The 27,088-nt window shown below is 37.4% G+C and overlaps 9 protein-coding genes and 1 non-coding gene across 10 annotated transcripts; 5 read left to right on the plus strand and 5 right to left on the minus strand.

The window, feature by feature from the left end:
* Window positions 1-378: 378 nt before the first annotated feature.
* LOC104755227 (protein PHLOEM PROTEIN 2-LIKE A10) lies at window positions 379-1,865 on the plus strand. Its single transcript, XM_010477574.3, has one exon. It carries the CDS (start codon window positions 379-381, stop codon window positions 1,630-1,632), a length of 1,254 nt encoding a protein of 417 aa, XP_010475876.1. The 3' UTR covers window positions 1,633-1,865.
* Window positions 1,734-3,267, minus strand: LOC104755226 (protein PHLOEM PROTEIN 2-LIKE A9). Its single transcript, XM_010477573.2, has 3 exons — window positions 2,595-3,267; window positions 2,394-2,485; window positions 1,734-2,278 (listed from the first exon to the last, which is right to left on the minus strand). The coding sequence occupies exons 1-3, from the start codon at window positions 2,655-2,657 to the stop codon at window positions 1,879-1,881; spliced, it is 555 nt and encodes a 184-aa protein (XP_010475875.1). The 5' UTR covers window positions 2,658-3,267; the 3' UTR covers window positions 1,734-1,878.
* Window positions 3,268-3,355: 88 nt separating this feature from the next.
* Window positions 3,356-8,005, minus strand: LOC104755228 (NF-X1-type zinc finger protein NFXL1). Its single transcript, XM_087494933.1, has 2 exons — window positions 7,685-8,005; window positions 3,356-7,266 (listed from the first exon to the last, which is right to left on the minus strand). The coding sequence occupies exon 2, from the start codon at window positions 7,173-7,175 to the stop codon at window positions 3,645-3,647; it is 3,531 nt and encodes a 1,176-aa protein (XP_087351059.1). The 5' UTR covers window positions 7,176-7,266; window positions 7,685-8,005; the 3' UTR covers window positions 3,356-3,644.
* Window positions 8,006-11,176: 3,171 nt separating this feature from the next.
* Window positions 11,177-14,634, minus strand: LOC104755229 (exocyst complex component EXO84C). The gene is made up of 7 exons (XM_010477578.3): window positions 14,308-14,634; window positions 14,060-14,154; window positions 12,937-13,954; window positions 12,346-12,852; window positions 12,068-12,256; window positions 11,762-11,898; window positions 11,177-11,681 (listed from the first exon to the last, which is right to left on the minus strand). The coding sequence occupies exons 1-7, from the start codon at window positions 14,401-14,403 to the stop codon at window positions 11,417-11,419; spliced, it is 2,307 nt and encodes a 768-aa protein (XP_010475880.1). The 5' UTR covers window positions 14,404-14,634; the 3' UTR covers window positions 11,177-11,416.
* A 1,429-nt stretch (window positions 14,635-16,063) lies between these two features.
* Window positions 16,064-16,145, minus strand: TRNAS-AGA (transfer RNA serine (anticodon AGA)). Its single transcript has one exon. It is a non-coding gene; the product is annotated as a tRNA-Ser (tRNA).
* Window positions 16,146-17,100: 955 nt separating this feature from the next.
* On the minus strand, window positions 17,101-18,961 carry LOC104755231 (LIM domain-containing protein WLIM1). Its single transcript, XM_010477580.3, has 5 exons — window positions 18,361-18,961; window positions 18,075-18,171; window positions 17,929-17,972; window positions 17,748-17,837; window positions 17,101-17,605 (listed from the first exon to the last, which is right to left on the minus strand). The coding sequence occupies exons 1-5, from the start codon at window positions 18,493-18,495 to the stop codon at window positions 17,396-17,398; spliced, it is 576 nt and encodes a 191-aa protein (XP_010475882.1). The 5' UTR covers window positions 18,496-18,961; the 3' UTR covers window positions 17,101-17,395.
* Window positions 18,962-19,977: 1,016 nt separating this feature from the next.
* On the plus strand, window positions 19,978-22,126 carry LOC104755232 (mitogen-activated protein kinase 1). Its single transcript, XM_010477581.3, has 3 exons — window positions 19,978-20,299; window positions 20,653-21,090; window positions 21,164-22,126. The coding sequence occupies exons 2-3, from the start codon at window positions 20,668-20,670 to the stop codon at window positions 21,851-21,853; spliced, it is 1,113 nt and encodes a 370-aa protein (XP_010475883.1). The 5' UTR covers window positions 19,978-20,299; window positions 20,653-20,667; the 3' UTR covers window positions 21,854-22,126.
* A 728-nt stretch (window positions 22,127-22,854) lies between these two features.
* On the plus strand, window positions 22,855-24,033 carry LOC104755233 (uncharacterized). The gene has a single exon (XM_019239107.2). The coding sequence runs from the start codon at window positions 23,039-23,041 to the stop codon at window positions 23,687-23,689; it is 651 nt and encodes a 216-aa protein (XP_019094652.1). The 5' UTR covers window positions 22,855-23,038; the 3' UTR covers window positions 23,690-24,033.
* An 882-nt stretch (window positions 24,034-24,915) lies between these two features.
* LOC147923307 (uncharacterized) lies at window positions 24,916-25,239 on the plus strand. Its single transcript, XM_087495229.1, has one exon. It carries the CDS (start codon window positions 24,916-24,918, stop codon window positions 25,237-25,239), a length of 324 nt encoding a protein of 107 aa, XP_087351355.1.
* A 736-nt stretch (window positions 25,240-25,975) lies between these two features.
* LOC104755234 (SKP1-like protein 18) lies at window positions 25,976-26,803 on the plus strand. Its single transcript, XM_010477583.3, has one exon. The coding sequence runs from the start codon at window positions 26,014-26,016 to the stop codon at window positions 26,602-26,604; it is 591 nt and encodes a 196-aa protein (XP_010475885.1). The 5' UTR covers window positions 25,976-26,013; the 3' UTR covers window positions 26,605-26,803.
* Window positions 26,804-27,088: the final 285 nt, after the last annotated feature.

Consider the following 27,088-nt stretch of genomic DNA (forward strand, 5'->3'; position numbering starts at 1 on the left):
GTTATCCAATCAAACCGAACCGAAATTAAATGTTACTAACATTTAGTATAATTTTTGTTATCCAACTTGTCGTCTCTCTTCCAAGTTCCAACCTTGAATTGTCGTCTTGGTTCTCTCACACCTCACACACGAATCACGCCAATTTCATTTTCATGCATCGCTCTATTTTCCTTATCCTCCTCTCCTCTCTTATCTCCTAATTAAACTGATCTGTCTCCATTCATGTTGTTAGGGTCAATAACAGAATCTCATTCTTATAATTCCCCGTTTTTTCGGATCACAATCACAAACCCTAGCTTTCTCTCTAGATCCTTCCTTTTCTCTATAAAGCTTTGATTTTTGTAATTGGGTCTTTTTGTGAGATTCGATTGTTGTTGAATGGACCTTCTTCGATTGGGAGAAAAGGGTATCTTTTTATCTCAGAGAAGAAGGAAATGGCTGATTCTAATGGCGATTTCTGGAGTTTCTGGTTATGGAGTTTACAAAGTTTATCATTTGCCATCCGTCGCCAGAAAAAGGAAACGTCTTTTCAAGATTCTCGGAGCTTTTGTCTCTGTTGCTGAATTGATCTCTGATTCAGCTGAGACCGTGAGTATCGTTACACGAGACTTGAAGGCTTTTCTCAGTTCTGATTCAGACGATATCCCCAATAGCTTGAAACAGATCGCTAAGATCACCAGGTCGAACGAGTTTACGGATTCGGTCTCTAGGGTTTCTCAGGCTCTGACGATTGGTGTCTTTCGTGGGTATAGTTTAGAATCGGCTAGTGTTGGTGATGATTCAGGAATTGTGAAATCGGAGTCTAGTGTTGTTGATAGAGTGATTGATAAGGTTTTCTCAAAGGCTGGATCTGGTTTTGTTTCAGTTGTTGTTGGTAGCTTTGCTAAGAATCTTATTCTTGGCTTTTACTCTGATGAGCTCGTGACTGGTGTCAAATGTAAGGGTTCTGATTCTTCAGAGACACCTCCTAAGTGGGTGAGTTTGCTTTGTGATGATAAGTGTAGAGAGCTTTTAGCTGATTGTATTCAGAGATTCACCAGCACTGCAGTTGCTGTGTATCTTGACAAGACGATGGACATCAATACTTATGATCAAATCTTTGAGGGGTTGACGAATCCGAAGCATCAGGATAGTGTCAAGGACGTTCTTGTTTCGGTTTGTAACAATGCTCTCGAGACTCTCGTTAGGACATCTCATGAAGTGTTTACATCTTCAAAGTCTAGTAATGTGATAGAAGAGATTGATGGTGACGATTTGAAGAGTAATGGTTCCTCTAGAAGCAAGATGGTTTCGGAGTCAGGAGATGATGGGATCAAGAGTAATGGGTGGGCTGAGACTATCTCAACGACATTGGCAGTTCCGAGCAATCGAAGGTTTATGTTCGATGTAACAGGAAGAGTAACATTAGAAACGACAAGATCAATCATGGCATTTATAATGTTGAAAACGTTTCAAGGTTTCAGAAAAAGTATCAATGTGGTTAATGAAGAGGTTACAGACAGAGGACGCCAAGTAGTTGGTTATGTCGGAGCCAAATCTTCTGTTATAATCACTGTGTGCCTCGCCTTGTACTTGCACGTCATAAGCGGCTGTGTTCGGAATCCTCCCATAGGCGTAAGCCAGCATTTTTAGTCTTTCAGATGAAGAACAGAACAATTTGTTGGGATATAGATCTTATTTTGTTAGGTACACAAGATTTATCAGCTCTTTGTTTATAGTTGGAGCTGAGAATATTTGTAAAGGTTGTGTGCGTGTGTATGTGCACAACTTGATTCTTATTAATGGGGATTATATATGTATATATACACGTTGAAATGGTTCTTGGCACATTGAAGTTTAAGATATATAATAGTCTTTAGAACTGATTCATAATCTCTTTTACACTTCTTCAACAAAAGCCTCATAGATCAACAAACCTGTTTTCCATTTTCCAGTCCACACTTCATACAAACCAAATTGAAGCTTGGTGTCTTGGTTAATTGTTATATTGGGACTGACAAAGACCTCAAACCGACCATCAGTATCATCTGGTATGTTCACTGGTCCGATTCCAGCTTTGAGTTTCTCAATATTATTGTTAAGCGATTTGATCCTCTTCCAAATTGTCTTCCCTTTCTTTCCAATTTTAGCTGACATGAAAACCGGAGCTTGGTCCCATCCGGTTGCATCAGCTGTTAACGAGATTTTAAAACCGATTCGGTATGTTTTGCCTGGCTCTATCTTGTCGTACGAACCGGTTACTTCTAACCAACTCACCATCTTTAGTTCAGCAGGCGTCCTGAAAACAAAAGAAACTCCAGTTTTAAACACATAAAACCAAAAACGTGCAATTTCAGAATCAGACCGGTTTAATTCGGTTCTTTATATAATGCAATTTGAAAGAGATACCAAACCTGTCTTCTTTAGGGATGACCCAATACTGAGAATCACCTCCCCATATGAAATTAAGACCACTTGGCTTAAAGACCCATGCTTTTCTAACGATCTAATAATCAAGTTTGATTTTGTTAGTTGCATTACAAAATATGAATATAACCAACAAATACAAAAAAATCAATGAAAGAAACTAATAATAATTGACTTGTTCTTATTACATCTTGTTCCATGTTGGATTCTGCCTGGTAATGAGAACTCTTGACAGCTTTTTGGACAGACATTTCTTTCTTCTTCTTTCTTTCTTGTTTGTTTATAAAAGAACACTTCTCTTTTGTAGTGAGCTTTATATAGAGATTTGTTTCTTTTCACTATTATGAAAAAATAAAAAGATTGTGACAGAAGAAGAATAAAAGACCCAATCTTGTCTTCTCAAGATTCTCCTTGTAAGTTTTACTTTAGTGCAATAACCATGTAAAAGGTATAAATTCTATTGGACGACAAAAGCTAAAGCAAAGATTCTCAGTTTGTGGCTCTTCTTCTATCTTAACTTTTGTATGAGAATCAAACTGATCACATATATACTAATTAAGTCATCTAAATGCGATTAGTTCAACTAACTAGATGAATATCGTTTCCGGGTTATCGGATCTGAGTTCGAGTCCAATGTTACTTTGAACTGCTTAGATATTAGTAATACAAGTAGTCTAATGAAGCCTTTGAACTAGTTGGCCTTTGTTGTTTTGATAATGATTCCTAATGTCCTAACGCTGTTCTACATACCATTCTAGAAATATATATAAAAAATTGCTAGTGGGCAAAATTTGACCCACAAAAGAAAAAGATACTTCTCAATATTCCTAATGATCTAAACATCTAAACTTTTAGTTGGCAATGGAAAAATATAGTTTCGCTATAGAGGCGTGCTGATGAATGAATTAACCTTGTCACCTTAAAAATGTATTTATTACTTCAAGTTGCATTTGTTAAGAACAAAAATAAAGTGTTGCCATATTTCTTCAATCTCAAAAAGAAAACATACCGGTTCACACAATACCACCAACAGAACAATCAAATAGTTCATATAACCAAAATAAACGTCAAAGATGCCAAGACAAAAACGGCACGTCATTGACTAACACCTAAGCTCAGAAACGGGTGTAAGACCCAGCTCGTCACAGCAGTCGCACACGCATACACATCTGAACAACCTGCCGTTTTTATACATCGAAAAGAAGTTGAAAAAGAATCACAGTCATCGGCATATGCTTTCAATCACATACCTTCTCCCAGTCATCCACCACTTCTTCACCAGAGCCTTCCACCGGTTGTTTATCCGCAGCTTTTGAACTGCTGCTCTCTTCTATCTGAGGCTGAGTAATTGGCTCTAAACTGGACGTGCTGCTGGCCTTCTCAGGCTCCAAAACGCTCCAACGATTAACCGAGGTAGCAATTGGATTGTTGCTCTTTGCTGAACTCAAAGCAGAGGCTTGGATATCTCTAGATGATCCTCCAATGGGGGAATCTTCAGCTCCCCAGGAGTCATCACTCTCCTGAATCACAGCTTTTTTCCATGGATTTCCTTTATGAACATCCCACGCTGAACCGCCAGGTAATTTTCCCCATGCATTACTATGTGAAGAAGATTGCCCGCCTGTCTGGACAACCACAGCTCCATAGTATACTGAACCGTGGTCAAGCCTCCTCATGGCAGTGGCAGCTCGGGCATGATCATGGAACACGGCTAAAGCATTCTTGTCATTCAGCCAAACAAGCTCACATTCACCCCCAAATCTCAATACCAAGGCGCTGATATTTGCCTCCCTCGGAAGATCCAATAAAGCAACCACCAGTCCAGGATCCATGTCCACCAGTGGATCAAAGGACGGTGGGTGTGGCCCTCCAATCGAGATAGCACCACCCCTAGCTCCAATGATCCGTGTTGGCGGTTTTGATTTTGCTGTTACGTGAACTACTGTAAACCGTTTTGGCTCCCATCCTGCGTTACTAACACCAAGTTTCCACCTCTCAGCTATAAGCCGAACCGTGTCTCGTTTATCTTTTTGCATCGGGCAGAAGACATGGACCTTAAGGGCACTTGTGCTTCCTCTGGCTTTCCCAAGTACCAGGAACTTGCAGCGCTCTTCAACAGCCAGTACCCACTTCGGATCACGCCTATAAAGGTCTGAAATAATCTCTGTCATAGCAGAACTCTCGCTGAAATGTAATGCCTCCAGATTTGGGGGAGTAATATCAAATGCATCTTGAAGAACCCGCTTACGCTCCAGCTTAGCACACTCGTCATCACACGAAAGCTTTCTCTGCCCGAGAGGGATTCGGTTCCCGCTCGACTCAACAGGCTGAAGTGGCGCTGGAAGCTTCTGTAAAATAGAGGCTTCATCATAAGCCGCAGAGAAAACATTAGAACTGTTGGCACTTCTTCCTCCAGCATCACAAGGGACCGTAGCGGATATGCGACCACATGAACAAGTAATCGTGACTGGAACTTCACATCTTAGGTCAGGGCAAGGCGCAGAAGGATGGCAGAGTGCGGCACAAGTGTGTCTGCAATCTCTTCTAGGAGCACCACACTTCTGTCCACATGTAACACGCATACCTGCTTCAGATTCATTGTAGCTGTCACAAGGCTCTGGGTGACAACTTCTGGCACAAGCATGCATGCCACAACGCCTCGTCTTTCCACAAATCTTGTTACATCTAATGTCTTTCAACCCACAAGGTATGTTTCTGAGAACCACATGGCCACCAACGCACTTCTTTTCCACAGGGGCAGAACAAGGAGGACAATCTCCAAAATGGCATCCATGCGTAGCAGAATGGCCACAAGGCTGAGGAATCGAGCATGGATGCTGACAGCTAGGAACAGGTGTCCCACACGGTAGTGGTGGAGGAATCGAAGTTCTTCCACAAGCACATGTAAGATCAGTAAAGATCATCTCGAGACAAGGAGGGCAATGTCCACTGTGACACAAAGATTCACAGGAATGTTGCCCGCACCTTAACTTCTTCCCACAAGGTATTTGGCAGACGTGCGGGTCCCAGTCGCCTGATCGATCATTCTTCTTCCCGTTCATGAGAGGACAGCAACGCTGGCTACATCTATGTCTCCCACAGTTCTTCTTACGCCCACATGGCTTAGCACAGACAAACTTCTCTGTCTCTGAAGAAGTTGTTATGTAGCATTCCACAGCCCTGGATGTTGACCCACACTGGCATTTCTCGTTTACTTGGACTAAACAAGGCGGGCAATCACCTGCATGGCACACTTCATTGCAAGTATGTAACTTACAAGGAAGAAGCTTCCTGCATACACTTGAACAAGAAGGAATTGGGTCCAAGCAACTCTGTCTGATCTGTTCTTCTAGACGCGTTTTCCCACAATAACATGTCTTAACTCTACTGGGCAGCAAGTCACAGTCCCCGCAAGGTCCGGGATGGCAAACATCGGAGCAGAAATGATTACCACATCCAAGCGGCTTCCCACAGTTAAAACTGCATGAATACACACCATCTTCTGCTTTCAACTCTCCCTTCACATTCATATCTCCGCAAATAACAGTCTCCATTTTTTTCTTGCAGAAACACGTGGCATTTACCAGTACCTGACAAGGATCGCAAGGGCCAACGTGACATGTCCTTTCACATTGATGACGCCCGCAATTGAGAAGCTTATCACAAGGCTGCCCACAAACAAGAACAGATCTCCGCTCGGAACATCTGGTAGTAACCATCTTCTTACCACAAGGACAACTACGAGGTGGAGCAAACGCCTTACAGGGAGGACATGGACCAGGATGACACTGCAACACGCAGACATGAGGACAAAGATCCTCTTTAGTAATCTCAGCTGCCGCAAACTCTTTCTCCAGAGGCTTCCCACATGGTTCCCCGCATGAGTGTGGAGTGAGATATGGATCAGACGGTGGATCTTTCCTCTTTCCACAGAAGCACCGATAGCTTATCTCTTTGGATGATGTCAACTGAACAGATTGGCAACCCGGACATCTCCAATTATCACCTTGATTTTTCTCAGCAAGTAAATCAATAGAAGTAGGTGCTCGAGCCCACCTCTTGATACAATTCATATGGAAAATGGAATAACAGCTGGAGCAAGACCAGATATTGGCAGATCGGCCAACCTTGTCATAGCAAATCATACACTCAATAGAACTCTTAACCAGTTTCTCCTGTAGCTCTTGAACAAGTTGAGGCAAGTTTGGGTCTGTCATCACCACAATATCCTCCTCCTTAGCTACCCTTTTCCCCTGATACACAGGCCGCGTCCTAGATGAAACTCTTTGACGATTATCAGGAAGAGTTCCAGAAACATTATTTCTTCTTTGTCGACTGGGTGGAGGTGGACCCCTTTGGTGCTGGTTCTCAGGCAAAATCCCCGCAGCATCATTTCTTCTTTGTTGATTAGGTGGAGGTGGACCAATGTAATCACTCCTTTGATGCTGGTGGTTAACAGGCAGAGTTCCGGCTGCATCATTTCTTCTTTGCCGATTATGTGGACGTGGACCAATGTTATTACTCCTTTGCTGATGGTTATAGGGTGGAGGAGCAGAACCGTTTAGCTGCCTTTGCAGATAAGGAGGATGGGAAGCAGCAACAGCAGCATCACGGCTTTCAGAATTTCTATCGGTATTAGGAAAAAGCGTAGGCTCATTAGGCACCACCACGGAGGTAGATGATGAGTTTCTAGGAATCCAGGTTTGCTGAGAATTGTTACGAGACCTATCACCACCGTTGTTCCTATCTCTCCTGACTTGAAAGCTCATATTCTTCCTTGACTCCACAAACAGAGAACCAGATCCTGTACCCGTCAGTGTTGGAGCAATTGGGTGTAAAAACTATTCACACAAAGTACTTCTGTACAAAGACATACAAAAAGAAAAATCAGATTCTAGTAATGTGATCAATTCCAACAAACACAAAATACGAGGAAACCAATCTATGGTAACAATTATAGATTTACAACCCATATATTGAAATTGAATAAGCAAAAACTAAACGAATCGATAGTCGAATCCTTATCATATGCTCTACCTACGATTAATTTTTACCGGAATCCCAAATAAATCGCCCAAACATCGGTGTTACAAAATCGTGAATTTTTTTTTCTCTATTGGGGGTAAAATCGAGGTGCCCTAGTTATCAGATCTAAAGAAAAAATTCGCGAAACCTAGAGGCTACCAACACAAAATTGATGAATCAATAGAACGATAAAGACAAATGATCTGAAGCAAATAAACAAAGGGGGGGGGGGGGGGGGGGGGAAAATTGGTACCTGACAACAACAAGATACGAAAGGAAGAATCAACGAACAATCTCAGGGGAAAGAAAAACGCAGGAGATTTCGATTGAGTCCCTTGTTTTCTCAGGGAGATGAGAGAGAGAGAGAGACTGTGGTAGGGAGGGTTATAAGGAAGAAGAAGATTTGATTATATATGAATGAGGAGGGTATCAGGGTTATACACAAGTTGAAAGTGATATTAGAGACCGCCTTGCTCCCAAAGGAAATTAATAGACAGAGAGAGAGAGAGAGAGAGTCGCGTAGTACGACTTTGTTTTTTTCTTTCAACGATTTGTCAGAATTATTTTATTTTATGCTTGACGAACACTCAGGAACCGCCTTATCCATTTATCCCAATTGGGCCGCTGATGGGCTTACATTTTCAGACAGTTTTCGACTAAACCAACCTAAACCGGATAATTAATTATATGATTTTTGTTTATATCTAAATCAATAACCATATCCATATTTTAATTAATATTTATTATATTAATTATAAATATTCTATTAAATATTTTGTAACTCTCATATTTATAATCATATCCATATTTTAAGGAACTAAATTTTAATTAATTGCAATTATTTATTTGTGTTTATGTTATCTTTTTCACCTCCATAGTATTTATAGCATTCTAATGAATGATTAATATCAATTAAAAATATAATAACTAATAAAAGATATTAATATTCAATTATTTTATTTTTTTTGTAATTCTTATATACTTTATGTAAGAGTTCAACATGTGTGTAGCATATGCTATTATGTTTATAAGAAATTTAACATGTATGTATATATATGTAAGATATGATAAATGTATATATGTGATATTTTTGTTTTAAAATATGATGAGATATTTAACTTTTCTATCATCTAAATTTTTTAAAATTTTTTTGGGATATTAGTACTATATATATATATATATATAATTCCTATATTATGAACATCAAGATGTATAGTTTTATTTTCAAATCTACTTGTCATCATTAAGATATGTCACATATTTTCTATTTTGCTTTTATTTTTATTCATTTTAAGATAAATAATTCACATGAGATTATTATGTAACTATTTTCAATTTCTATTCACTTATTAATATTATTCTAATCATATATCATTTATCCGTATATAGTTAATTAACATATATATATATAATATGTTTATATTAATTTATTACAACCAAATTATTGTGAATTGTAAATATATATAAGTTAGGTTCGGTGTCACTTATACAGGTATAATTGAATCATTTTTCATATGATTTATATATATGACTTCATCAATCATCTCGGAAAAACGTCTTTTATTTTTCGATTAATTATCTCGAATAATATTTATTTTCATAATGAATGTAAATAATATAATAAATAATATGTAGGTTTTCTTGCATTTGTTAGACAGTGGAAAAATTATTGAAGGAATTAAGAAAGCTATAAAACCATAATTAAGAGAAATTATTTATAATTTTTGTACAAGTTTTGATAAATACTTGTTTAATATAATATTTATGTAATATAAACTATTAAATAATAAATTTATTCAATAAATTACTAAACTCCTTTAAAAGTATATAACTATATTTTGTTAGATTAATTTCAAATCCAAGCGGCGCGTGGAATATTATCTGGTATATAAATATGACATTGATCGATTATATCATACTCATCACTTTCCTTAAAAAAACAAAAACCAAACCGTGAAATGGATTCCGACTTTAAAACTGTTGAAAACGAGAAGATCGAGATGCGCTGAAGGCGGCAACGCCCTCCAAAGTTCGTTCTGAGGCTTTTGCTGTCTTTGTGGATTCCGAAAACATCAGAAGGGATATGAAAGAAGCTGGCTTTGATGCTTTTACTCTCGAACCACGGATCCTAGCCTTCCTCCGAAGCCAAAATCATGATTATTACATCACTAACATGGTGGCCGTGGGAAATATGTCAGGGTTCTTTGGAAATAATGTCAGCAGGAAAGTGGCGTGGCCCAATGTTGAGGTTCATGACATCTATCCCCGAAATGCAAAATGTGCGAATTGTAAAGAAAAAACCCAACACGCTACCTATCTTCGTGCTTCAGGTAAATCTAATTTAATCCTAATTTGCTTCTTCGATTGGGTTCTTAATTCAAAAACCAATTTAATCGCAAAGATTTCTTTTCCAATTAATTTCGAAAAAGTGACTGACGTTGCGGATGACCTGCTCCAGCATCACATGTTTAGTCATGTGAGAAGGTTTGGTGATGGAGATTTCACCAGAGCAGCCCAAATCCTAGCAAAATTGGGAGCTAAGATGCATTTAGTTAAGCCTAGCAATTGTAATAAAACACTTCCACGGGTGATGTTAGTAAACTATGATTTTAGGGACATCATGAGCACTCCACTTCCACTTTGATTTGTTGGTTCGTTTACATTAGTAATGTCTGAGTGATGGATAAAGTGTGAGTTTACAGATTGTAATAAGTGAGAATGTTTTTTATATAATACTAGATGGTTATCCAGGCTATGTGTGGATGATGAATTTAGTTTTTTTTTTTTTTTAGTATTAATTTATGATTATGGTAGATATATATATATATATACATACAAGGTTATAAGTATTTCACTTACAATTTATTTTTATTTACTTAAAGTTTAATAGAAGTAGTGTAAAACTTCCTAACATCGTAAAACTAAAACATTATTACATCTGATTAATTATTTGTAACTAATTTTACCTATAAGATTTTGCCTTTACGTAATATCTTACATATATTGTTTAATATGAAAAACTAAATTAACAAAACAATAAGCAAAAAATATGAAAATATAAGAAAAACATAAGTAAAATATTATTAAATATAATTAAGTATTTGTAACTAATTTCACCTATAAGATTTTGCATTTAAATAACATCTTACATGTATTGTTTAATATGAAAAAAATAAATTAACAAAACAACAAACAAAAAGTATGAAAATATAAGCAAAATATTTTTATGTATATGTTTTATAATAAGAAATTTTTATGCATGTGTCTTATAATAAGAAATAAAATAGATTCTCAAATATTATTATCATCTTTTTTTTTATTATCACGTTAGCATTTTGTTATTCATTAAAAATATTTGTTTGTATTAAATTTTAATACAAGTTCTCAAGTTTCTTATAGGTTTTTATCTTCCTTTCAAACATCTAATACATTATATAATAATATTAATATCAATTAAATATTAAGAAATATGAAAATGGATTTATATTTAATACTGTATAATTATTTTCTTTATCTCTTCTTTAGATCGTTAATGAGTTTTTAATTAATAACTTAATAAAATTAATAGACTTGATATATTAAAATTGAATAGAATGATACATGTCAAAACCTTATTATGTCTTAATAAAATTAATATGCATTTCGGCTCACGTGCAAGGCATGGTTGTTGAGTAGGTTTAAGATCGTACTTAGGAAGGTTTCTTATTATGTCGTTGAAAAGGTTTGAAGACTGGCAACTATTACATTTTAAGGTGACCAAAACATATAATAAAAATTTCAAACATTTTTTTAGGCTTGACAAACAACTCACGTCAAAATTGGCATTTTGACCCATTGGGATGCGTTCGGTGCGTTTGCCAGTTCTTTGGCTTGCCAATGATGGGCTAATATTTTTAGACAGCCTTCCACTAAACCAATCTAAACCGGATAATTATCTGATTATATATTACTTGATGATACTACTACAACAAAATATAAAAAGTGGTCAAGACTCAGAATCGGTGAAGGAAGGACTCTCTAGGTCAGCCATGCTCGCAGAGGCGAATGACTCGAACGAGTCCATTGTGGAAAGTGAAGATGTTTCTACGGAATCTGAGTCTTCTTCTTCATCTATCTCAGGGAGGACAATGTGATTATCGTCTTCTTCACACTCATATTCTTCCGGTTCTGAAGCATCCTCAGACCCCGTCAGTAGCCTGTTGATTGCTGACTTGGCGGCCTCCGTGAACCACTCTGTTTTCGGGAGTGAACTGATGAAACAGAGAAGAGAGACTTTTTTAAGTTAAATTCGATTTTAGTTGGAAAGATTATAAAGTGTTTTTTTCATTACCTTTGTGGGTTGATGCCTCTTTCGGAGAATATGTTGATGGCTCGATTGATCACCACTGATGCATGGTTCTGAACTACTTTAAATGGATACCCCGCAAACCGCGCGATCTCAACTGTGAAGTTCATGTCCAGGATCAACTGCAACACATAACAATCACTTCCTCAACTTTTAACCCGAATGAACTTCAATATCAAGTTTCAACTATATTCATTGTTTCCCATTCCAAAGGTTCAAACCTTTGACGGCTGAGCCTGACCTCGGAGAATAGCTTAGGTACATAAGAGTGGGAAGAGTGTGTGTTACTACCTGTCGCAACCCAGATGGCTGAAGTGGATTTGACTCGTCCTCGAATGCACTCCAAAACTCCTGCTCGTTTGATAGCCAGATTACAACCGTCTCCGTTAATCTCGCTAGTAGAATCTTTTGCAGCTTTTCTTTACCGAGCAGAACATCCCCCGCTATTACGGCCAACTGTTGTAGCTTAGAAAGCAATGCCTGCATAAGAAAGAAGGGATACCGTTGATTCTGTGTGCTATAACTTATAAACCGGGACTCTAAAACTAGATCAAAGAAGAAGACGAGACCTGAAACGGTAAAGAGGGCAGATTCGAGTCATCTGGTATTTCGGTTAAATAAATGAGCGCGTCTAATCGTGTTAGTCCTTCCCTTGAGTAGATGAAGCTCAAGACAAACTGCAGACAGAAGTAGTTTCTGAGTTTGTCAAATGCTTGAACCATGTGGCGTTTCCATTCTTTGAGTTCTGGTGCAGCGCTACTGTTTAGAGCAGCACTACTCTCACCTTCTCCTCCACCATTTTCAATCTGGAGTTCCCAGACTTTAACAAGTGATTTTGGTAACAGTTCATCAAGTATTGTAAACGCCGCTCCAAGAAGAGCAAGCTGCTCAGAATCTGTCTCAGCTCTAGCGAGTACGTTATTATCTTGGAGCGCAGGGAGACCATCCTCATCTGAATGTCCAGGCAAGGCTTTGATCAGAAAGTCGATGTATTTATCATATAGTTGCAGTATCCTTGTTAGTACACTTTCACCAAAGTGTAACACAACTAGGTGTGTTAACTGATCAAGTATGTCCTGCAAGAACAAACAAAGCTACTATAAGTTTATGCGTCTAGAATCAAAGAAAATGGTAAAATCAGTGTTCAAAAATCAACTCACTTGCACAATTTGCATGAACCGAATGCTACAATCAGTCATCGTAGTATCTGAAGCGATAGCGAATTCAGATAATACTGCCACAAAGTCAGAGGATGATTCCAAGCCCTCATCAGTTTCAGTCATGTCAAAGATAACCCTTTGAGCCCGTCTAAAATTCAACTCCAAGACTTCTTCAACATAAGGCCGGAACAGCACTAAAAACAGCTTAGACAAAAACAAGCCTTGTGGTTCCAACACTTTGCAATAGTTAAGACAGTCTTGAAGGCATACACTGGCTGCACGCAATGCAGAAGCTGTTTCGGAAGGCGAAGCATTTTCTTTAACCAACCGTACCAAATACTCAACTTCCCTCTCTGCCCATTGGACAACTTTGTTGGAATATGCGGGATTATCATCATCACCAAACATGGCAGTGGATTCTTTCGCAGCCACTGAGATGTTAGAGAAAACAAGCTTAGACAGAGTAGCAGGGAAAGTGTGTGGACAGCTTGAACACGAAGGAAGAAAGGCCTCGATTCTTCTGCGGAGTCTTGTGGCATAAAACTTAAGAAGCAACTGGTGAGCTGACGGTCCTTTTCCTAGTCTGATCAACCCAGTCAATGCATGCTTCAGTTCAGCTACACTAACCGAAGGTTGTTTAGCAATTTTAAGAAGCTGATCCTCAAGAACCGCCTTTCTTTCCAAAAAAGCAGACTTGTAAGAGGACATCTCGACTGACCCTTTAAGATCTGTGCAGTTTCTTTCCTCAGCATCCATCGCCTCCAGTGCCTCATCCACTTTATGTTCAGCCAAAAGAAGATCAATTTTCTCCAAAAACTCAGACTTTGGATCAGTTACTTCATCAGGCAAAGGATCATCTTTGACTTGAGCGTCATCTGCATCACCAGCTGATCGATTCCAATCATCCATCTCACGGCAAACTCCAGCCATCAGATCTTGCACAAGAATCCCCTGCGAAGATATATGTTTCCGTAGCTCAACCAACTCGTGCTCCATCTCCACCGCTTCTTCAGATATCCTACACAAACCCAAACATAAAGATATATGAATCTTACACCAAACATTAAGCTGATACGAAGAAACTAGCAAACCAAATAAGAAAGAGAAGTTAGTTAATATTTACCGTAAGAAAGCAAGGTACTTGGTACGCATATCACCGCACATATTTTCCACAGCATCCTTTAAATCCAAAAGCTCACAGCACAGTTTTCTAATTCCCTGCATTGTTTAACATTACCAAATCTTAGGTTCAACTACTTTAAAGCCAATGCGTTAAATTCGAGGGCAAACTGAGTCCTAATCCAGATCAATCGGAGAAATCGGAAAGAACCCAATTGAAATAAGCGAAAGAAAGAAAAAAAAAGGAAAGACCTTTTCGGTGAGAGACTGGTGAACGGAATCGATCTTTGACTGAGGAATGATGCTTTCGATATATGGGTACTCGTCGTCTTCCTCGCTGCTCTCCATGTCTTACTTCGCTCTTTCTATTTTCTTCTTTCCCCTCAGTCTTCTTCCTCGGAGTCTCTCTCACTGTCTCAGACACGGTTGCCGAAGAAGCAAAGATAGTGATGCTTTTGGACTCCTCAACTCTCTCTCAAGACTTCTTTTTTTTTTCTTTTTTATAACCAACGGCATGTAGTCCAATTCGTAAAATTAAAGACGGCACGGTGTTTACCAAACGTGAAATTTTTATTTCTCAACTATAAGAAACGGTAGTACACCGATATTTAAACCATTCACAAAATTAAATGGTCTAACATTATTTAGTGGCAACAAATTGAAATATATTCTTTAAACATTAGGATATACTGTATTCAAATGAAATATATACTATTTAGGACAACAAAACTGAACCAAACAAAACTTTATACAACGAGAGCGTAGTATTATATTTGTTGAACATTGATTAAACCCCACACATCAAGATTTGACAATTTGACTAATTGCCTTTTACATAACTTGACGAAGATCAAACAAAACATGTTTACTCGGTGGAATCGATTCTCGTACTAGATTTCGGTTTAAGGAATCGAGATACCCTAGTCCAGCCATCAGTACCAAGTTTGCAAGAGTACTTACTCCACAGCCATAAAAGGATAGACTTTTTCTTGCTCTTCGCGTAACAATCTTGATCAGCTCGAACGTTTCTTCCCAACGAAGAGACACGAAGCGGACTACGCTCCAAACATTTTCTATAAGCTTCGAGAAAAGGGTCGTCTTCTCTTTTCCTGAAACTTGAAAAATTGGACCTCGAAGTCCTAGCCATATTAGAAGGCGTGAAAGGACAAACAAAAAGAGGACTTTGCAACATTTCCTCACGATACTCAACATGAGAACATGGAGGCGGCGTAAGTTTCCATTGTAGCTGATCTTCAGTTTTGGTGTGTCTTCTTGAAACTCCAGGCGTCAGTTCCCATGAAAAGGGAACTTTGGCTTTAGATGTTTGATCGAACTCGTAATTTTTTGGACTAAGCATAAATCGTGTTGTTATGTGTTTAAAGACTGGTATTTTGTTGGCTTCGTTGTAATCGATGGTTGCGTTATTGGAAATTGTATTGTTAGATATGGTGGTGACTGGCTGACTGGTGTACGTACGTATAAATATAGAGGTTAAATCGAAGACTATGATTTGATGTGTGTATATTCACCTAAGTTTTTGATTATTGTATAGTTGGAATGATAACATCATTATAGGAATCGCTTGGCTATATATATAACCTCCTACTTTATGAATTAGTATATTGATTTCATTTGTCTTGTATGTACCTTAATTTCAAACACAAATACGTTATAACCGAAATTACGCATAATGTTTAGCACATTTCAATATAATTATAGAATGAATACACAAGTTTACCCGTACGTCTCTGACATCACACATTAGTATAATTTTGATGCATATGTACGCATTTGTCTAAATATAATAAATATGCAAAACTACTATTCACAAATTATTTGCATATATAAGTTGGCAAAAAAAAAAAATTGTTATACAAAAAAAAAAAGTTGGCAAAAAAATGATAGGTGTAGCTTGATGTGTATGCAGATGGGCCAAAAAGTGCATGCAGTTCACGAACAGCCAAATAATGCCGTCTGGCCGTCTTTAATGATTTAAAGGACAAAAAAACGTGAACGGCAGGATTCGAACCTGCGCGGGCAGAGCCCACATGATTTCTAGTCATGCCCGATAACCACTCCGGCACGTCCACTTATTGATTGCTTTATTGACTATAACAATTTATATCTGTTTTAAATATCTGAGACTTTTGAAGAAATATTGCAACGCCCAGACTCTGTGTAATAGGATAAATTGCTAACAATTCAGACAAGCTCTTAAAATCTTTAAACAAAAGTATTATAAATAGCTATGTTTAACAGCTGGTTTAAAAATCAGAAAAACAATTGAAGTAGCATATGAAAAAACTACCAAAGCAAAATGATAGCAATTGTATTGATCAAGTACTTTGCTGAAGAATGATCTTCATGATAATTAAAATACCAAATGTTTTTGAACGTAATATATTCTCTCATAAACCAAACATCCGTTATTCCTCTATTTATTTTGGCCTTTTTCCAACTGAGTTTGGTTGTTTCTGTTTTTTTTTTCCAACGAGGTTTAGGTTGTTTCCTTACCTATCTTAAGCTTGGGTTGCAACAAAACAAAATGGAAATTAATCACAAAGATGAGATGATGAATGATAAAGCAAAAAAAAAAAAGCTACTTATACATGATTCTATGTTTCTATCTTCATTCCTGTCTCAGACTCCGAGTGTGAGTTAGATGCTAGCATAATGGATTGTAGCTTAATGCTTGGTTTACAAGTGAAAGGCTTATGTCAAGCATCTCATTCTCATGTATGATGTCTCTCTATTCTAATGATAACTAAGGGCATCTCCAACCTCACTCTATTTTAGAGTCAAATTTCTATTATAGAGCAACATTTGCTCCAACCCTACTCTATATTTTACTCTAAAATAGAGAAAATAATAGGATTGCTCTATATATAGAGCAACTCTATTCTCATCTCTATTTTTTTACACTAACTCTATTATAGAGGTGAAAATAGAGTAATACATTGGAGGAAAACAGTGCTCTATTTTTGAGTTACTCTATTTTAGAGAAAAAAATAGAGAAATACAATGGAGATGGTCTAAAGCATACTCTTTTCACGAGAATTAAATTATATCAATTGCTACTTTAACGTAATACATATATTCTCATTAGCAAAACCATCCATTATTTCTCTGTTTCTCTTGTTTCATCTCAAGAAACCCAACAAAAGAGTGAACAAAGATCCCCAAAAAAAAAGACATGAAAGACCAAATTAAATAGGAAAAACACAAACGTGAGAAGAAACAAAACCATGATATGTTATCCATCGAGAGAAGTAGTAGTGACGCTTTTGATTCTTCGATATGGTCAAAATCATCCAGGGGAGAGAGATTGAGTTGTTTCAAATTAAGCAGCGACGACTTTGTCCTTAGCGCCATTATCACCTCCTCCTCCTTCAAGCTGGCTCAAGTTTCCTTTCTCCTTAATCAGCTGAAGATGATGATGCTTGCAATAGAGCTTACCCTCGTGAGCTATGTAATTCGACGGGCTTATCGTGCAGCCTCCATGTGTACACTTGAAGCAACTCTTGTGGTACAATGTCCCATTCACCGACACCTTCAACAAAGTCCACATAGTAATCAGTCACAAGTTATGGAACAATGCAGCACTATCAAAGATTCTAGTGTTTGACAATAGATTAAGAACAGATCATATTTGTTATGTAAAGAATCTAAGAATCTTCTTTTAGATTGAATACCTTTTCAATTGGATACACGGTTTTATCGCAGCCAACGCATTTCTCTCGTGTTCCACCAAACATATTCGACACTTTGGTCCCAGCAGGTCTCTGTAATGTAAAAAAGCTCTCAGATCAAGAACCTCAAAAACATTATCAAGAACAGATAAAGATTTGTTTTGTTATGCTGTCTGAAAATTACCTCTCCCTCCAAAGGCCTATCCGGTTTTCCAATCTTTGGTGTCCCTATATACATAAAGAATCAAAACTTTAAATTCAAATCTCCAAAATTAAAATCACCCCTCCCTCTCAAATTTTTTTTCACATTTTGATCTGTTTTTTTTTTACCTTCGAAGCTCTTCTCAAGACTACCAGTTCTCTTGAAGTTTTGATCGAAATGTGGTCTGCAATAGAGCACTCCTTCAAAGGAGTTGTAATTGCTAAGCTGTTTCATCATCAAAGAACAATCAGATTCATCGTCTCCAAGAACTCAAAGATATGATTACTTAATAGATTGGTCTTCTTTATCTATATGTATCAACTAGCTAGATCTACTACTTCAGGGTTTATATATAAGAAATCATGACAAAAATATAGTAAGAACTATGAGTTGGCAGAATCAAAAGAAACAAACCTTGAGAGTTCCTTTGCAATGGTGACATCGGAAACAGGCTTTGTGGTAAACCCGGTTATCAGCGGTTAACTTGTCGACAAGATAAACGGTTTTGTCACAAGCCATGCATTTCTGTGTTGTTCCTGCAAACGCCATTCTTGTTGTTCTGTGTTCTTTGTAAGAGATCAGAGTAAAGGACTCAATCGTCTTGAGGGGAGAGGATAAATTAAAAAGAGGAATAAAGATGAAGATGAAAGAGAAGAGATTGTCAATTATTGTTGCTTGGGGTTTTTAATATGGGGACCGGATATGTTGAAAAATGAACATGTCTCTCTTCTTCTTCTTTTTTTCTCATTTTAAAGTGTAACGAAATAAAAGCTGGAAAAGAATTCAAATTTCTAATAAAATGTGGCAAAATAATGTTCAAAATTAGTTGTGTAAGATATTGTTTGCATTTCAAATACTATATTTAAAATAATTTATATAACAACTAAGCAATCTATCTGTAGATATATATTACTAGCTCTGGTGTTTGAAACTTTTCCTAATTCAAAATCGAATATTTGGGTTTTTTTTTTTTTTCTGACAATATCCTAGCTTTGTTTTTGTCATTGTCTAATCCACAAAACAAGATAAACGATGAATAGATAAAATAGTTTGTACGTTAGCAAAAAAAAAAAAAAAATGTACTACCAAAAAAAAGGGTTCCAACGGCTTTTTTGTGTCTCTTAATTATATTTGTCCGAACGTGAAGTAAGCACCCGTCAATATCTGTCTTCTTGATATATTTTCAACATTAACTTGGTGGTTTCTTTATCCAAATTAGCTAATTAGTTCGAGAATAATGCATGCAAATTAGCTAATTCAAGACAATGCTCAATACTATTTCTTTAAGCTAATTTAGGAGCAAGAAAAAAGTAGAACATAATTTTCACTCTCTTTAGGGGTAGAAGCTGATGAGGAGGAAGAGAATAGAACAGGGAAAACCAACTGGAAAGAATCTTTGTCTGTGGTTTAGATAATGATTAAAAGCTGTATTGGCTGTGTGGTGAATTAGTTGGAAATCTCTATATATACATTTAAAAAAAAATATATGAAAAAATATCTGAAACATGCTTTACCATAAAGGCTATATGATGAGCTGTAATATTGACATAATTGGTTGAAGGGGAATGAGTGATCATAATGATACCTAACATCTTCTTTTAATTTAATCAAAAACACCTAACTTTATTTTTATTTTGTTACTAATATAGGACTCAAAAACAAAAAATTATTGCCACTGCTTAGATTTATGGGCTTTCCCTTTCTGTCTACATGGGCCTCCTCACTTTATTATTACTTAATTGCAAACATTCTTTTTATTTATTTTTGTCAATTACTTAATAATGAAAGCGTTTAAATCTGTTTTCTTCTCACATTTTCCTCAAGATGCTAGTTTGCTGACTGACTGGAGGAAAATGAAAAAGAGAGGGTGATTGAAACGTAAAGTTAAAAGCACAAAACTGTTTCGTAATATATTGGAATATAATATAAAAAATGGTGGAAGTAATATATTTGTACATATATTTTAGTATAAAAAATACTTTTTCTACATTCTCTAATTTTATAAACTAAGAAGGACACATCTTCACAAATGACAGAAACGAATGATGCTTGCTAATGATAAGTTAAATTAGGTGATCAATTTACGAAAAAGACAAATACAGATATTTTTACCGATGATAGAGACGTAAATCTGTTTTGTTGCCTAGTAAATATAAATGGGCTCTCAAATAAAGCCCAAATAATAAGAGACCACACCCACACACCTACCTAGTAACGAACTAGTAGAGAGGGTCAACTGTCCGAGCGTTGACCAAATCTTTTCACTTCCCCCTGCTTCTTCCACCTTCTCAACCTCACAGCCTTTCTCTCTCCCGGCCATATCTCACCGGCGATCTCTGACTTTTTATCACCGGTTAGAATTCCTTCTCCCCTTTCTCCGGTTAACTTTTTCACATCAGTCCCGTTTCGTTTAAGTTCCTATCACAAAATCGATTAAGCTTCGTTAGTTAGATATGGGGTTTGTGAAGATAGGTGAAGGTAAAAATATACGTATATGAGTTGCAACTATATTCATAGATGAGGTCTGACTTTAGAGACCCTAAAGTTTTGATATTTTCCTTTTCACTATTAACAGACCAATCTGTCTACACAAGAATTCTATAAAAAGTTTGATGAGAAGTTAAATTATTGTGTGTGTGTGTGTGTGTGTGTGTGTGTGTGTTTGTGTCAATTTGATTTCTTAATTTGTGAATTGTGATGATGAAGGAAAAAAAATAAAAAATGGCGACTTTGGTTGATCCACCAAACGGGATTAGGAATGAAGGGAAGCACTACTTCTCAATGTGGCAAACTCTGTTTGAGATCGATACTAAATACATGCCAATCAAACCTATTGGCCGTGGAGCTTATGGTGTAGTCTGCTCCTCTGTTAACTCTGATACAAACGAGAAAGTCGCTATCAAGAAGATTCACAATGTCTACGAGAATAGGATCGATGCGTTGAGGACTCTCCGAGAGCTCAAGCTTCTACGCCATCTTCGACATGAGAATGTTATCGCTTTGAAAGATGTCATGATGCCAGTTCATAAGAGTAGCTTTAAGGATGTTTATCTTGTTTATGAGTTGATGGACACTGATCTTCATCAGATTATCAAGTCTTCTCAAATTATAAATAACGATCATTGCCAATACTTCTTGTTTCAGGTATGTTATTTGATTCCCACTCACATGTTGTTGGTTCTATCTTTGTATAAGATTTTGTTTTTTTTTTGTTTAGTTGCTTCGAGGGCTCAAGTATCTTCACTCAGCCAACATCCTTCACCGAGATTTGAAACCTGGTAACCTTCTTGTCAACGCAAACTGTGACTTGAAAATATGTGATTTTGGGCTTGCACGGACGAGCAACACCAAGGGTCAGTTCATGACTGAATACGTTGTGACTCGTTGGTACCGAGCTCCTGAGCTTCTCCTCTGCTGTGACAATTACGGAACATCTATTGATGTTTGGTCTGTTGGTTGCATTTTCGCTGAGCTTCTTGGTAGGAAACCCATATTCCAAGGAACTGAATGTCTAAACCAGCTTAAGCTCATTGTCAACATTCTTGGAAGCCAAAGGGAAGAAGATCTTGAGTTCATAGATAACCCGAAAGCTAAAAGATACATCAGATCACTCCCGTACTCACCCCCCATGTCTTTATCCAGGCTTTACCCGGGTGCTAATGTTTTGGCCATTGACCTTCTTCAGAAAATGCTTGTTTTTGACCCGTCAAAGAGGATTAGTGTCACTGAAGCGCTCCAGCATCCATACATGGCGCCGCTATATGACCCGAATGCAAACCCTCCGGCTCACGTTCCTGTCGATCTGGATGTAGATGAGGATTTGAAAGAGGAGATGATAAGAGAAATGATGTGGGATGAGATGCTTCATTACCATCCACAAGCTTCAACCTTGAACACTGAGCTCTGAGCTCAAGTTCTGTACCTACGAATGGTAATTTATAGAAATCTTCTTCTACTTATGTCTGATTGTCATCATATTGTCTATAGGGTATTGAAAAATAAGATGAAGAATAACTTGCAGTTTAAGCGAGTAGTGATGCCACGGAAGCTGTGTGTATTTTTAATTGCAAGCTTTAAGTGTGTCTGTAACATATGTACATAGAGAGAGAGTTCTGTTTATCTGTTTGTTTGTTTCTTTCAGAACTTAAACCCTACAATGCAATCCAAGGCTTTTGATAAATCAAGTTTTCATATACAGTACTTGTAGTATCATAGCTTTATATGAATAATTGATGATCGATCACAGGCCTTCTGATTCATATATGCCTTTGAACCGAATCTAACATACCAAATCGGAACAAAAATACGTTTTAGTTTCTTAATTAAGTTCTATAAAATGATAGTACACCATCCTTATTTATTTATCACATGATATGCTTCTTTTTTGTCAACACCATGATACATGTTGCTTCTGTTGGTTTAAAGCCTTAAAAAGCTTTTCCTTCTATGTCAACGTTCCTTCTCATAAATAACTCGTTTTCTTATTATTGTAGAAAACTAAAATCCATATTTTGTAAACCCATCAGAAATTTACAATTGAATATCCCAACATGATGATTACGGTTTATTCACTTTTTTCCTTTTTCCAAGTCAAAACTAAGCTAATTAACAATTACTTATGTATGATCAACCAAAAGACAAAACGAATACACCATCATGGAAAAAAAAAGTTATAGCTTCTTCCGCAAGAAAGTCAATCAGTAAAAATCAGCAAAATACATCTGGGATGACGTTTTCATTTGGTAGCAAACTTATCTTCTATTCTCGTCCCCCAGGACAAAAGGAAATTGTTAAAAATAAATACGTGATCTGATCAAATTTATCACATTTAATGAGATCTGGTCAATTCACCAATCCATTTGTTTATCTTATAATACTATCCACAATTAGTTTATGAAGACAAGTCACATTATGATAACAATTATAAAGCCGTCTCTCTTGTCCAAATACTAAATCTTGCCTAACCACTCCTCCATTTCATAAACCAAATTCTTACAAGCTCTCTTAAATTCTCACAACTCCTAACACACATAAAGAACTAGTAGTAAAACCAGAGAATCTCTCGTTGATTGTACCGAATCGAATTGAAGATATGTTGAGTCCGTTTTCGTCGTCACCGAGGAGATCGAGGAAAGGAGGCAATAAAGAAAGCAAGAATCCTTATTCAAACCAAGGACTTGAAAAATTCTCTGCGCTTGTCTCTGAGCTAGATGAGAAAAGACAGAGCATTTACGCGAAGAGGCTTGATTCTGATGGACCGCCTCTTGTTCGGTTTATGTTCACTAGCTCCGGAGAGTGCGTTCCCGTAATGATCAAGACAAAGAGGGCAACTGCAGGTCAGAAGAAGAATGTTCAAGATGATTTCAAAGTCGTGACCGAATCAAAAACAAAGGAAGAGAAAGAAACAAAGAGAATAGAGACAGGAACAGAGAAGAAACAGAGCTGTGTGTTGAACGAGAATCTGAAGAAGATTTCGAAACCGAACCATTTCTTACCCGTGACAGTGGTGTTGGTTCTAATCTTCTTGGTGTTTTTCGGACGAACCGTCTCGATCATGTGCACTTGTATTGTTTGGTACTTGGTTCCAATGATCAAGGAACATAGCAGAAACAGAGGATCAACGTACGAGACGAAGAAGAAAAAGAAGAAACTGAATATCAAAGACAGAGCAGCATCGTTTAACCAGAAGACGGCTGTTCGTGACAAATTTACGCATCTGGCAGCTCCTGCTAAAACCCGGTGACAAATTTTTGAAACTGGTTTGTGAAAGTTCTTTTATTCGTTTCATCTAACATTTTTTTTCCTTGATTCGTTTGGTTCTTTCGTCTTTCTTTTTTGTTCATAGCTGTTAATTTAGGTACATAACTTATTCTTTTCTAGTTCTTTCTAATGCTATGTAACTATTCAAACATATCATTTTCTTCTTGGTCGTGGTTCAGTGTCTCTTGTATAAATTTCGTCGAATTTGATGATCTGTAAATGGGAACTTTTTTTTTTTGCTTTGGAGATTTTGGGGTTTCTTGTACATTGGACAACCTGTAATATTTATTTTGTTTATTATATATTGTCACGCTTGGTTTTCTTTAAGGAAATAGCACGATACGATACCGCTGGACAGTATATTAAAATGTTTTAGATTGCAACTTTTTTTAAAAAAAATAGTATTCCAAGATTTTGGAAATTGGTTATCCTACGCAGGTATATTATTCGGTTTATCATATCTGAACCATGTAAACCCAAAGGATAGAATGAGAGAACATTAATGTGAGTCCATGTCCCACAAAGGACAAAAAAAAAAGATTCATGAAATTTTGTAAGCTAACGAGGATATGAAAATGGTTAATTGATGAATACTAGTGCGTGCATTCTTTTCAACAAGCTTAAACCGCATGCATACATACACAATGGTAATACCGGTAGCGACAATTGTATAATGTTGTACCATGACCCTATGGACAATTGTATGCTTCAAAGAAATCATGATTTAGTTAAACTAGTAAAATGCAGTTTTTTAATTCGTTAATTAATGTTGTGTATCCAAACTAATAATGATATACTATTGTAATCAAAGATTTTGGATTTGAAAAGCAAGTTTATTTGACCAAAGACCAAAAATGAATAACGTGTAGCTAGGTGTGACAGTGTACGAGAGAGAGCGGCTGATTCGTACGGTAAAGTTAGTAACCGAGACAAAAAAAAGAGACCAGCTGGTTTCAATTACGTGGCATATTTCGAAAACAAAAGTATAGACATAAAGCCAGTCACTTGGTTGGTTTGTCACTAGGTTAGGTTCATATTGCAGACTTGTCCCTTCTCTCACCGCCGGTAATTTCTCTCTTCAGTCCTACATCTTCAATTTTTATTTGTCTGTCGTTTCGTTTCTTTTCGATTACCTGAAACTTTTTTTTCTCTGTTTTGTTTCCAACTCTGTAGTTTTCTTACTGAGACGATTCGAGAGAACAACCGAAGATGAACAGAGAAGAAGAGGAGGTATGCAGAAGAAACCAAGAAGCATTCAAGAGGTTCTTCGAACACATCCCAAGGACCGCGATAATGGCCGTGGCTTCCTACTTCCTCCACGGCACCTTGAGAAACTACGAGAGAGACCCGAGCAAGCCTTTCTCCACCGCTCTCGCGTACCCCGCCGTTGGCTACGTCCTGTTTCAGCTCGCACAAGCCTTTGAACGCGCCGCTAACTATCCTCATGAGTCTCTGGTTCTCGAGAATCTCTCTATTCTCTGTGGATTTGCTGTCGCTTTCATTGCTTTCGTTGCCTTCATCCACGACTACTGAGTGATGAGTCAAACCCGGTCCGAGTTTGGTTTGTTCTAAATCAAAAATAATAATAATAATCTTTGTAACGATCGATTTCAGTTTTATTTCATGTAACGAATCTTTGGATCATTATGTTTTCTTTTAGACTACTTTGATTTCGGTTTTATGACGTACGTCGATCGGTTTATCTTTATGACTAAAATTATGGAAATGATGAAATCTCTTAAGCTCGTTAATACGAAGAATGTGTTGTGAAATTAATGGTTAACCTCTCTGTTTAGTGTTGCTATAACACACTTTAATCTGAAATCATCAGTCGAAGACGCCTTTTTTTCTATTCTTTACTCTTCTTTTAGTTAGTACGTCTTGGATATTTTTACTAGGATCGGTTTTCTGCAAACCGGTTTCGAAATTATCGAAAACCAATTATCCCAAACTGGCTCACCAAATTTCGATTCCTCTCCCGAATGTTCTAGAATTAGATGTGTGGGGACTTGTTAATACGAAGAATGTGAATGTGAAATGATGAAATGTCCTGGATATCTTTACTCGGATCGGTTTTCTGCAAACCGGTTTCGAAATTATCAAAAACCAAACTGGTTCACCAAATTTGAAGTCCTCTCCCGAATGTTCTAGAATTAGATGAGTGGGACTTGCCGAGTAAAAGCCGTACAATTGTTTGGGCTTTATGAAATTAACAGGCCCATTATCCTGATCCATTTCCCCTACTTAAATAACCCTGACTCACTCACTCTGTTTCCTCACATTCATTTCAACAAAGAACTTTTAACAATGGCGTCGTCCTCGAAATCGGTGGTTGTGTCGAGCAAGAGATCCGCCGGCGAATCTTCTTCATCCGAGATCGAGGAAGCGGTGGCGAGTCTAACGATGTCTTCCAACAAAATCACGCTAATCAGCTCCGACGGCGTGTCCTTCGAGATCAACGAAGCGGTGGCGCGTCAGTTTCTGATCGTAGCGCACATGATCGAAGACGAATGCGCCGACAGACCGATTCCGATCGAGAACGTGACCGGAGACATCCTGGACTTGGTAATCGAGTACGGAGAGAAGCACGTGAAGAAAGGCCGTGTTAAGCTTGACGAAGAGGAAGAGGAGGAGGCGAAGAAGAAGCTGGACGAGTGGGACAAAGAGTTCTTGAAGAATATAGATCTGGAGACGGTGTTTAGACTCATCCTTGCGGCGAACTATCTCAACTACGAAGGGCTTCTCGGTTTCGCTAGCCAGGCGGTTGCGGATCACATCAAGGACTTATCGCCAGAGGAAGTTCGAGAGATCTTTCACATCGAGAACGATTTCACAAAGGAGGAGGAAGAAGCGATTCGCAAGGAGAACGCTTGGACTTTCAATGAAAACGATAAGTAAACAGATTGAAGATTGCAGATTTTTAGGGTTTTTATTTCTCTTTTGTTTCATCTGAAATGTGTGATTTGACTTGGTCTCAAGGTTATCTTCTTTGTTTAGTAGTACTACTCTTAATGTTCTTGCTATGTTAGCGTTCTGAATCGATTCTGGATGGATCTTGTTAAAAACCCTAATTGAAAAAAAATTTCAGTGTTCTTGATATTATTACTCAACCGGTTCTGAATTCTCTATGCTATAAACCCTAATTGAAAAACTTAAGTGTTCTTGATATACTCAACCGGTTCTGAATTCTCAATGCTATAAACCGGTTCTGTTTAGAAAGTTCTGGAATCTCTATCTAGTGGCAAATGAATTATGGACTGGACACGTGTCCGTTAGAGCTCTTGGTCATGATGGTCTTTCTGCTGACCATTAGGTGTGTGATTTTGTTGACTGTTGTCAATGGGATGGAATCACATGATGTGTCAGATGAGGTTGAATGGTT

This window comes from Camelina sativa, chromosome 17, assembly GCF_030686135.1.
Source record: "Camelina sativa cultivar CO46 ecotype springtype chromosome 17, ASM3068613v1".
Lineage (NCBI taxonomy): Eukaryota > Viridiplantae > Streptophyta > Magnoliopsida > Brassicales > Brassicaceae > Camelina > Camelina sativa.

What these genes read in the sequence shown, in the direction of transcription:
- LOC104755227 (XM_010477574.3), top strand. Translation starts at nt 379, where the DNA reads ATGGACCTTCTTCGATTGGGAGAAAAGGGTATCTTTTTATCTCAGAGA.
- LOC104755226 (XM_010477573.2), bottom strand. Translation starts at nt 2,657, where the DNA reads ATGTCTGTCCAAAAAGCTGTCAAGAGTTCTCATTACCAGGCAGAATCC. An exon ending in AATCCAACATGGAACAAGAT is followed by an intron (nt 2,486 to 2,594) that starts GTAATAAGAACA and finishes CTTGATTATTAG; the next exon opens with ATCGTTAGAAAAGCATGGGT. An exon ending in GTCATCCCTAAAGAAGACAG is followed by an intron (nt 2,279 to 2,393) that starts GTTTGGTATCTC and finishes TTTTGTTTTCAG; the next exon opens with GACGCCTGCTGAACTAAAGA.
- LOC104755228 (XM_087494933.1), bottom strand. Translation starts at nt 7,175, where the DNA reads ATGAGCTTTCAAGTCAGGAGAGATAGGAACAACGGTGGTGATAGGTCT.
- LOC104755229 (XM_010477578.3), bottom strand. Translation starts at nt 14,403, where the DNA reads ATGGAGAGCAGCGAGGAAGACGACGAGTACCCATATATCGAAAGCATC. An exon ending in AAGTACCTTGCTTTCTTACG is followed by an intron (nt 13,955 to 14,059) that starts GTAAATATTAAC and finishes GGGTTTGTGTAG; the next exon opens with GATATCTGAAGAAGCGGTGG. An exon ending in AGAGGCATCAACCCACAAAG is followed by an intron (nt 11,682 to 11,761) that starts GTAATGAAAAAA and finishes CTGTTTCATCAG; the next exon opens with TTCACTCCCGAAAACAGAGT.
- LOC104755231 (XM_010477580.3), bottom strand. Translation starts at nt 18,495, where the DNA reads ATGGCGTTTGCAGGAACAACACAGAAATGCATGGCTTGTGACAAAACC. An exon ending in TCTTGAGAAGAGCTTCGAAG is followed by an intron (nt 17,973 to 18,074) that starts GTAAAAAAAAAA and finishes TTATGTATATAG; the next exon opens with GGACACCAAAGATTGGAAAA. An exon ending in CCGTGTATCCAATTGAAAAG is followed by an intron (nt 17,606 to 17,747) that starts GTATTCAATCTA and finishes ACTTTGTTGAAG; the next exon opens with GTGTCGGTGAATGGGACATT.
- LOC104755232 (XM_010477581.3), top strand. Translation starts at nt 20,668, where the DNA reads ATGGCGACTTTGGTTGATCCACCAAACGGGATTAGGAATGAAGGGAAG. An exon ending in GCCAATACTTCTTGTTTCAG is followed by an intron (nt 21,091 to 21,163) that starts GTATGTTATTTG and finishes TTTTTTGTTTAG; the next exon opens with TTGCTTCGAGGGCTCAAGTA.
- LOC104755233 (XM_019239107.2), top strand. Translation starts at nt 23,039, where the DNA reads ATGTTGAGTCCGTTTTCGTCGTCACCGAGGAGATCGAGGAAAGGAGGC.
- LOC147923307 (XM_087495229.1), top strand. Translation starts at nt 24,916, where the DNA reads ATGAACAGAGAAGAAGAGGAGGTATGCAGAAGAAACCAAGAAGCATTC.
- LOC104755234 (XM_010477583.3), top strand. Translation starts at nt 26,014, where the DNA reads ATGGCGTCGTCCTCGAAATCGGTGGTTGTGTCGAGCAAGAGATCCGCC.